The following is a 10,995-nucleotide window of genomic DNA, read 5'->3' on the forward strand; positions in this document are numbered from 1 at the left end:
TGTAGTGGTGTTGCATGAGTTACATGTCCATTTGATTAATTTCTCTTTTATAAACTGTGCTCACAGCAGTCTGTTCGGTCAGAATGCTTGAGAAATACAAGAATCTGCACCAGCCACATTTGATTTTCTTCCATCCATGTTCAACCTTTTTTAAAAAGCAGATAGATCCTTTTGAATTCATTTCTGATACTTTGCTGTGGGTACAAACAAATCTGCTCTAAAAATATCTTAATTTTGAAATATACTATATATAATGTAATACATTATATACTGTATATATAGTAAAGGCCACAAAGAAAATGTTTTACAACAGTTTAAAAGTACACACAGTGAAGTCAGAGAAGAACACATGAAATGTGGGATACATCCGATGGATTCTCACTTGATATTCAATATTATATCAATATAATACTATACCGTGGTCTAAAACAGGAACATATGCCATGTTTCATTATTATTTCTTCAGAACTTCAAGGTCCTTCACAAGTATGTTGCCCTGTATGCCACACACCTAATCAAAGAGGGGCACTCAGAGAAAGTTCTGAGCTTGTACGTTCAGCACGGGGCTCCAGCCAACCCTCAGGTATGTACAGTAGACACTTCCTTTGCATGAGGAATCACGATATGATAATATGTCTTATAGCTTTTTAAGGATACCTTTGTTAAATCCTCAACTGTCTGAAACAAAAAATAATTCAGGGTTAGGGACCAAAACATTTCTGTTTACAGCGAAACAGTGTGTTTAAGGGAAGTTTTCAAGAACATTGTAAATATGGCAGGTTAGGAACCATAAGAGTGTCAATTTTGGCCATTCGGCTTAAAGCAAGGCGGCTTTTCCCATTAGAATCGGTGGAACAGAGAAGGTTTAGAGGCCATGACTTAAACTGTTTCATTTTCAGCTACCCAAATATAGTACAGTACATTTCTGTAAATGTGCACTAACATTTTAAAGCCTTTTTACACTATCATAGCAGTGTTAAACTGACTTACTATTTTTAAGCATTAAGTGATATTTTAAGTGACATTCTCTTATCCAGACATTTTGCATGATCTTCCCTTGAGATGTGGATAGGTTTTGCTTGATTGTTGATGATGTTGAGGGAAAAGTATGACATGTCCAGTGTAGCATCCAGTATCAATGACAATGACGCTTTGGCTTCACCTTATCACTTCCAATTTAGTATCCGTGATACTGCCTTTGAGATTCTTCTTGCATTCAACACTTACACTATCACTAGAGGAACACTTGTAACTCATCGTTAAGATAAAATATGATAACTCTGTGTCACCAGTTATGCAAAACACAATACATTTTTGAAGCATCTTTAAGTGCAGGGAATTTTAACATTACTTTCCCAAAATGACAAAAGTGCAAGGAGTTTGTATGTTGCAGTCCCAATATCTTGACGACGTTAGTGCAGGGAAACATATATGGAAGTGACTTATAACAGGGACCAACTACATGTCATCCATATACTGTAGCACCAAGTGTTGCCATGCAGAAGCTAGTATTTATTGTTTAAAGTACGTGTTTACAGTGTCTTCTAGCAGTTTTTTGTCGATTTATGATAACAGTCTTAATTCGTGAAGTTCTTTCTACAAGTTGTTAAAACCAATCCATGTTCTCTATAACACTTTAACTAAAAATAGAAATAGAAATAACTTTAACTTGAGGCCTACTTTTGTCTCATCCCAAATTATGAGGTACTGTACAATTATTTACAGTACTAGGTTTGTGTTACCAGGTACTGCATTTAGAATTTGTGATTGTTTAGTAATGGCTGCTGCACAGTGATATTTTGTGGTTTTGGTAAGATTCTGGGAAGAAATCATTAAACTTTAAAGAAGGCAGATTAACGCAATAGACTACAAGATTTAAAGGATGTAGTATTATGTTTCTTTCCACAGCATGGTAAATTTGCCTTTTCATTTTTTACATTTGAAGAAATTATGTAACTTGTTTACTTGTAGAAAATGAACTTGACTAGTTAAAAGCATATTATTACTGTACTACAAAGAAATAAAACAACAATGTCTCCAATGTTTATGTGTATTGCTGTTATTATCTTAAGACAGTTAAGAAGAATGTCCCAGTTTTGTCTGTCTTTGATATGTAATTTGATTTTATGTAATACCCACTTTGCAAAATAATTAACCTTGGACTGTTATGTCTTATTTTTCATGATATTCATCTGGCCTGTACATATTTTGAAATGAAAAAAACATGTTTTGGTCGATCTTTACTACCCACCCTTCTTCTGGCACCAATTAAATCCCTTTAGTTTGATATTTGTTCCCATGTCCCAGTCTCCAGTTTTTTTTCTGGGGGCTGTGTAGATGCTAGACACTAGCATTGTATCTCTGAAATATAATTGTGAAGTCCTTTGTATTATTCCCCGGGCTGCTCTGTACTTTCTACGTATGGTGTATACATAATATTTAACTCCATATTTTATTATCTTTCTTATGTAACATAACTCTGTAAAGTACTTTTCAGTTTTGTTATATAACATAAAAATGGATTTTCCTCTTTCCTCAGCTTTGACAAATCCCTTCATGAGCCATATTACTAAGCTTGGCAAATATTTATCTATACAGAATGAGTAAGAAGAGAACCTCGATCACTACACTAGAACAGTGTTTCTTAGACCAGGGAGCAGCTGTCTGTAGCGCAAAGCAAGATTACAATAATCTGTAAAGTTACTTAAGAATATGGCAGGGGATCGGTCAGTACTGCTCCAAGGGGGGGTTCTTGGTAGGGGGTGGAAAAACATGGCTCTAGAATAGGAGAAAAGTACGAAATCATCTAGACAAAGAAAGATATGGTCTGAAGTGCTCCTTGCTTTTTTTTGTCAGAATTTTAACATCTACAAACGGATGTTCTTGGACTTGTTGAACATGGTGGGAACAGACAGTGCAGAAGCATATCGCATGTGGGCAGATCTGAGAGACATGATGTTCATTCTGGTGAGTACAGCCGGGGACAGATGGAGTATGGCGGATGGGAGCAGCCAAACTCTTAGTGGTAAACATTAGGAAGAAGTGAAGACGAAACTCCTCCAGCTCTTGAGTACCGCACCTTCTTGACATCTCCTCGACATGCCACATGTTGGAATGCCTGCAGTTTCGCTTGGTGTCACAGCTGCCCGCATTACTTGTGTATTTTTCCTCACGCTGATGCTGACACATAAAAGTGCGATACTGAGAGAAGTGTGTGTTTCTACCTAGTGTGAGAATATGGTGAAATCTGCTGAAGCCAACTCCCCTGCCCATGAAGAGTTTGAGCAGATGCTACTGATTGCACACTACTATGCCACCCGCTCAGCAGCAAAAGGAGTAGACCAGCTGGTACGGATATTTAAAGATACTGTTGTTTCCCTTGCGCCACTCTAAATTAGCTTTCTTTACATTTTCAGTATATTTCTTCGAGGAATAGTTTTCTTCTTCTTTTTGTTAATGCAAGGATGACACTTCTGGCATACCCCTTGACCCCTTAATAAAATATGATACAATAATTTTGTTTGGCATTTTCCTATAATGTAATGAGTCACTTATTACTGGAAAGACTTAAGTTGTCAGATTGTTAACTGTGGAAGGAAACAGTACTAGAATGTTAACTTGTCCCTACACTAATACTTATTTTTGGATGTGGCTGGCTTCAATGTGGTGAAAGCAAATTCATAAACAAAAAACTAAAATTAAACCTAAAAAAAAATCAAGTTGTACAAGTTTCCAACAATACTGCTTGATTGCAAATTATCCATGCTGCTCCCTGAGGGAATAAAATCTTATGAACAGACAAACTTCACACTTGCATAAGTCTTTAAGTGGTATTTAGGGAAACAAAGTATTGTATTTTGTTTTATTTTTTATGTAAAAAAGGGAGTGAGGTTTTGAGCAGTGACATTTCTGAATGTGGCATACCATTATAAGAAGTATGACCCTTTTGGTGTGAAAATGTATTTCTGATTGATTATCATGTTAATTTATGCTAACATTTTTCCCTGTTTTCAGAACACAGTGGCTGCAAAGCTTTCCATTTCTTTACTGCGGCACACCGAGCTTATTCCAGCAGATAAGGCCTTTTATGAGGCAGGACTTGCTGCTAAGGTAAGGGAACTGCAGTGCAAACATCAGGAAGCATTCTATCAGTATAAAATAGCATTATAGCTTCACTGGTTTATGTGTAAGAAAAATAAACTCTTGGTCTGTTATTTTATATCTCAAATCTTTTCCAGTGAGGGAACTAGGCAGTGGAGTTTACTTTAGTAATAATACTGCAGCTCTGCCTGTTAGCTGTTTCTGTCAGCCCTGTCTCAATAAATTAATATAATTTCCATTTGTACACTATCATTAGACGTGGCACAATAATTTATAAACTGAATAAGTTTTTAAGGAAAACTCATTACACAAAATATGGATGTTTCCTCTGGGCAAACCTTTGGCAATGCGTTGTTGATAAGCCAGCAACCCAACTGCACAGCTAATGAGGTTGAGAAGTGAGAAATCGCTATTCCAATTCAATTAAGGGAGAACATCAGGGAGGGCAGAGAAGGCCAGAGTAGAATTTATATAGGCATCTAGGGTTCACACCTCTCCTGTTATGAACAGTGCCATTGGATCTTCAATGAATAAGTAGCCAGTGTTACAGTTTAACGTCTCATCCTAAGGTTGGCAACTCTATACTATCCCTTGTCACCATAATGGGGCATTGATTTGAAAATTCTTGTCCCGAAGGAAGGGTACCAGCATTTGTTAACACTATTTACTATACAGTTGCAACCTGTTTTTTTTGGAGATCTCCCTCCCCAGTACTGACCAGACCCAGTCTTGCTTTGCTTCTGAGAGCTGACAGAATTATGCTACGAGGTAGCAACACTTCTCCTAAATAAAATATCAGATTTTAAGTGTCCGTCTTAAAGTATTATGTCTTTATTTTTGGCACAGAAGAGCACCCTAAGTATCAGTACTCTTATATATCTTATGCTCTTATACTTTAAAAACTATGAAGGTTGTATTTCATACATCAAACTAGGTGAAAGTATTGGAATGCAGAAAGCTGTGGATTTTCTCATTATAATATGTAGTTGGATTCAGTATAGGTATAATTGAATGAGTTTCCCAATCTTTGCAATAAGAGCTACAGTAGTTTCCCCATGTGCCTTGCTGTTTTTTTCACCAGCTGTTGATAATGGTTTTGCAAATCTTTTCATTCTTTAACTGACTGTTCTGCCTTAGTGTTAAATGTAAGCTAAACACAATTGGAGTTATTACAGAGTTCCATCTTAAAAAAAGGGATGACTCTAAAAAAGCTGAAAATTGAGTTATTTATATTTGGTTTTACACAAACCACAGCTCTGCACTTTCTCAGTGTTCACCTGAAGTATTTAGAATTTTATTTGTACAGCTTTCGGAACAAAATAATTACTGAAATAATGGTGGTTATTCTTGTAAAGAAGGTCAGGTATCTCGACTTCTCAACTAAAGGTACAGCTTATTTTGCTTGTTTTTTGACAGGAAGTCAACTGGGAGAATATGGCTTTCATTTTTCTGAATCGCTTTCTGGATCTAAGTGATGTAAGTAAAAAGTTTCATTTGTGTTTCAAAGCTGGAAACACTGTGTGCTGTCAGCTACAAGTTGCTGTCGATTCAGGGCTGCAAATACATGAAATGCAGCTGACACACTCATTAAGCAGAATGCTACAGTATATCAAGTAGCAGTTGTACCTTCTGTTGGACTTTATGATTATTAGCAAATCGTTGGCCTTAAGACCATCTCTTAAGTGTTCAGTGGTTAAAGTCAAATGAATTTGGATTTGGAGCAGATTGTGGAGATTGTAATTTGTTTCATCTTGAAAAGTGCCAGTGAATTCTCATGGACCAACAGAACGTGGAACTGTACTGAAAAAAGTAAGACATTGCATGATAGCTGGTCACTTAGTTCCTTTGACTTTTTTAAAATAATCCTCAGTATTTTGTTTAGTGTGGCCACATATTCTCAGCAAAAATAATGTTTCAATTTGGTCTCCTTTGCCTTGGCTGATGTATGGCAGAGAGTTTGTGAAATGCAATATCAAAACAGTGGTACTCCTGTTAGATATGATGTTTCCACAATATACAGAGAACAACTGGAAATAAAAGTAGTGTGTTGGCTCTAACTCCTTAAATAAATTCATGAATAGGCTTCAATAGCAGCCAACATTTTTTTAAGATAAAATTTCTGGTGTAGTAATGAGTACTTTTTCTGTTAAGGGCTGATTTGTGTTGTTCATTTTTCAAACATTTTGTTCCTGATGCATATATTCTAAGTGATAGTCTGATACTGTTACTGCATGCTGTTGAATTGCCACTTGCCTTACTGATTAGATACTGTAACACAAATTGCTGTTGATATGACTTTTCAAAGGTGAAAAAATAGCATGAGGAACCATATCAGCTGTGCGCTGTCTTAAATACATACTGCTTTTCGCAATTTCTAATACAGTTTGTACACTGATATTCCCATCTACTAAAAAGTGATATAACTATAACTGTGAAATACCTATGTATTTGCCATGTGTTGTTTACAGCAGATTTATTCTTATTGGGTTAGAAGCCAAACATATTATTCAGATACCTGACGTTAGTCTGTTTTGTGACCAAGACTTTAATTTATTGAAAGAAAAAACATGAAAAAGTCTGTTTTGTAATCATGTAAACAGATAGTTTGTCTTACTCTAAGCTGAGTAAAACAATGTGAAATTTCTTGAAACCCCATAATCGAAAAAAAAATTGAATATATTGTAAACAGCTAGTATTCCCTTGCTACTCTGAATATACAGTAACTGTATATTCCAATAAATTTGAACATTTGTGAAAAACTTCTATTGCAGACTCATATAACATTCTTAGAGTAATTGCAATGAATGAAACAGGCATTTATGCAGAGGTATGTAAATGTGTATCTGTGTTAATGAAGCCCTGATTCATTTGTAATGTTTGTAATTTCACAGGGAATTGATGAAGGCAATCTGGATGCTCTTGATCACACAGATTTTCAGGACACTGATATTCCTTTTGAGGTCCCCCTGCCTGAAAAACAGCATGTTACCGTAAGATTAATTTAAAGCCATTTTGAATTCTTTCTTTTTTATAAGTAGTTATAAGTAGCATATAAGTAGAATTTTACTCCTACTATTTAAATCTCACCGATTTATGCTGATATATACATATGTATGCATGTTTTGTAGCATGGCAGTGTTTCTTGTTCTAATTACGGGAAAGTCACAGCACTGTAGGTTTCATAGATAAGATCCTCAGTGACATGAGATTTGGAAATATGGGTAATTTAGGCCAATTACTATATATAAATAATTCAAAGAATTTATTAAAGGCTGTAATGGATTGAAAATCTTAGGTTCCTGTGACTCCATGAACAAGAGTATATATTATGATATACTTTAGTGGTAATACAGCCAAGCAAGTTAAAAGCCATTTAGATATGACTACTGACAATATCGTGAAATCTTATAAAAGATGAAAGACAGAGTCAATGGTCAGTTTATTTAATGTCCATTCATATCCTACATAGTAGGCGATAGGAATAATGTGTTTTCTTTGGTTGTACAAATGGCATCTCGTGGTAACAGGAGGACAAGCGAGAGGAGATCCGAGACTGGGTGCTGACTGTTTCCATGGACCAGCGAGTGGAACAGGTTCTACCAAAAGATGAGAGAGACACATATGAGGCCTCTCTGATAGCTGTGAACACTGGCATTCGCTCTCTCCCCTGTCTAATTACTGGTGAGAACGCCAAATGAAAATCTTTATTAAATCTTAAGGAGGACATCTGCAAGATAGCTGAACATGTTACTTTGCTTCTGCTTCACTTTTTTTTACTTTGGGTATTCTTCTTCAGCTGCACAGCGATCGAATAATGGTTTCACTGTGTTGCAATGCCTGCTGCTCCTCTGTTGTTCTTAGTCCTGGCGATCGACTCATGTTTAAGGATCTGCAGTGTAACCTGTGATTGTAGGGTTGAATACACACCTTGATCAAGGGCTATATACAGTGGAGCCACAAATCAACTGGAGATTAAATTAACTATCATATTAAAAGATGTTTTCATAAAACAAAATTCATTGAACTGATGTTCCATCCAGGATTTACATGATACTGCTCTCACTTGTTCCCAATGAATAGCTTAATAGAAATGTTAAGTTTAAGAAGGGCATATGTTGTGAAGTTTAAGAGGAAAGCTTCTGAAATTCACTCTATTTAATGAGAGTTACAAGACCTTTATTATTTTAAAAATCTTTTTATTTTATTCACTTCAGGCTATCCAGTACTCAGAAATAAAATTGAGTTCAAAAGACCTGGAAAGGCAGCAAACAAAGATTACTGGAATAAATTCCTTATGGCTACAAAGGTAAGATGTAATTTCTCAGTCCTTGAATTTTACTTGTGTGTTTAACACATTATAAAAGATTCTTGTAGTGGTATTAAAAAGGCTGTATTGCTGCTGAAATTGTTGTTTGAAATGTAAATAACATTTTTTAGGAACTGGTACTGAAAGAATGAAAACATCTTTCGTTTGGAAGTTATGTGTACAGAGGTATAAAAATGACGTTGCCAGGAAGAAATCATCAGTTTCCCTGTTGTTCACCCTTACAGGTTGTTGCATCATATTAGTAATGAATTTCAAAAAGTAGATGGGGCCTTGATAGCTGGTGATTAGGGAATAGATCAGTTCCTCAGGTCTGGAGCACTTGTGCAAACTTTGCCTTAGTTTCTTAATTTAAAGAATAATCAAACATAAGAGCTTGAAAGCTATCCCAAAACATGTTATAACACTTGTTTTTTTTTCCACTCCTGTAAGCATTCTGCTGTTGCAAAAAACATTGTGATGAGGCGATAAGAGTTTTGTTTGCCTAAACAGCAGCAAATTTTCTAGGCCACTTGTCACTGTGTTATGCATCTGATGTTTTTGTGAAGTTGTTAACGTATCATGCGTCACTGTTCATTTGCGGTTTTTTTCCTGACTGCTTTATAGACAACTCACAGTCCCGAGTGCCAGGATGTTCTGAAGTTCATCAGTCAGTGGTGTGGAGGACTCCCTGCTGCTGGCTTCTCATTTCACTGAGTCTCTAACAAAGCTGGGGCACTTGACAAGCCTTCTCTGCACTGCCCCCTCTTGTACCAATTTATAATAAAAACTCTTTAAGAGAACATCTCTTTCAAGTCACAATCTCACTACTAAGGAACCTATAAAAAGAGGAAGACTTTCAGACAGGAGGGTTGGGGGGGGAGAGTTTCTTCCTGGATTTGTAATCATTTGCTGTTTTGAATAGTTCATAAACTGGAGTTCATGAAAGCTACCTGTCAGCTTTTGTTTTCCACCTGTTATCTTCTAACATTCATTAAGCGCAAGAGTAGCAATGATCTCATCTTGGCTTAACACACGTTTCGGATCTCTGCAACAACTTGAGACTAAATCTCACAATTTAGTCTCTTAGGCACGGTCTCTGTTAATTATTATACCTGTCCTGGGCCCTTATCCAGTCGTTCACAGCCCAGATCAGCGAAGTGTTAGGGTGAAAAGTGTTGTTTCAGGTACTTTTTTTGCAGAATGCCGACAATGCCAATCTGTTATCAAGTCCTAGATAAAATGACCATAGAGAATCTGCCCTTCATCACCTACCTACATGTTGTTGTTTTTTTAGCTAATTAAAAAAAATTAAGAAGCTGAAGGGTTAGTTACATAACAAAGAGCTGAAGTAGCTAATCAGGCTTTGTCCCCTTGGCAATACATTCAAGCCAAAAAAAGGGGTTTGTGTTGATCTGGTAGAAGAGTTGGGAGTACACCATGTATTTTGGTTAATAATCATCTTTTCACTTCAGTCAAAACGAATAGAAAATCTGCGTAGAGTGAGCCCTATAAAGCACAACATATCTGCTTTATTTTGAATGTATTTAATGACACAGCACAATAAAAGTTGCACAGGCATATGCTTTAAAATAAATTTAGTATTTTTTATAGTATTTTACTGTAAAATTATTTGGGGGTGTATTTAATGTATGAAATAAAATATAAGTTTATTAAATCACAATACGTACAAATGAATTGTGTCTGTATATTTAGTTTCTCCAATATAAATAATTGTACCACCAACAATGAAGAGGAACAATGAAGAGTTACAAAATATTATTTAAAATTTCTTGGTACTGTTTTTATGTCCTTGTGTATGTTTACCGCAGCGGAAATGTGATGGACTGGAGATGTCTGATTACTAATAGCCAGCAATGAGCCAGACCATTAACATCTTATTAGCTTCTTATCTTCTGTTTTTTTTTTCTTGAATCACAGTATTACTGCAAGCAAAAAGCAATGAAAAAATGATGTACCTTTTGTGTGTGGATTATTCCTATTCTGGTATTTCAGTTTGATATAAGGTATTGCCTCTTTACCATTAGACATTTTTATGGACATGTATCCGATGAAGTGAATTTGGATCAGTAATCACAGAGTCTCACAATTTCTGCTTCAGGAAATAATTCCTGAAGCTCTATTCTCATATGATGTTAGTTTCCTTATTTTAAGAAACTGAAAATGTGTCCCTAAACAAAAGATGCATTTCTATTCATTTTTCTAAGTATTTCAGCTGTTACAGTAAACTTTGGGCTCTTGAGCTTTGAATATGTAACTTTTGTTTTTCTTAGTGGTGCCCTGAGAAACACAAACTGTTGCAGAAATTCTATTCAATTCATGTATCAATGCTATGTTGTATCTAATAATTTTAGGGTCAAAGGACATCCAGCTTATTCATGGTCATATTGTGTTAACAATTAACAACATTTCAGTAATTAAGTATAGCATTGCTGTGGAGTAGACTTTTCAGAAGTTTTCAGTTCTAACTTAATAAGTTGTCAAAACTATTGTAATACTTTACAAAAAAGCTATTGAAAATTAACCCAGCACCAGTGATTAGGGCTCTGGACTTTTGCTGTAAAATTCTG

General features: G+C 35.7%; 1 protein-coding gene across 1 annotated transcript in view; it reads left to right on the forward strand.

Moving 5' to 3' along the window:
* ift172 (intraflagellar transport 172) overlaps positions 1-10,098 on the forward strand; it is a 53,258-nt gene extending 43,160 nt beyond the window's left edge. The window contains exons 40-48 of the mRNA XM_069179683.1: positions 467-583; positions 2,857-2,967; positions 3,229-3,348; positions 4,015-4,110; positions 5,518-5,577; positions 6,993-7,091; positions 7,629-7,782; positions 8,316-8,407; positions 9,032-10,098. Coding sequence (XP_069035784.1) covers positions 467-583; positions 2,857-2,967; positions 3,229-3,348; positions 4,015-4,110; positions 5,518-5,577; positions 6,993-7,091; positions 7,629-7,782; positions 8,316-8,407; positions 9,032-9,121 — 939 coding nt within the window. The 3' untranslated portion in view covers positions 9,122-10,098. The remainder of the gene's footprint in view (positions 1-466; positions 584-2,856; positions 2,968-3,228; positions 3,349-4,014; positions 4,111-5,517; positions 5,578-6,992; positions 7,092-7,628; positions 7,783-8,315; positions 8,408-9,031) is intronic.
* The last annotated feature ends 897 nt before the right edge of the window (positions 10,099-10,995 follow it).

The sequence above is a fragment of the Lepisosteus oculatus genome, chromosome 2, assembly GCF_040954835.1.
Source record: "Lepisosteus oculatus isolate fLepOcu1 chromosome 2, fLepOcu1.hap2, whole genome shotgun sequence".
Taxonomy (NCBI): domain Eukaryota; kingdom Metazoa; phylum Chordata; class Actinopteri; order Semionotiformes; family Lepisosteidae; genus Lepisosteus; species Lepisosteus oculatus.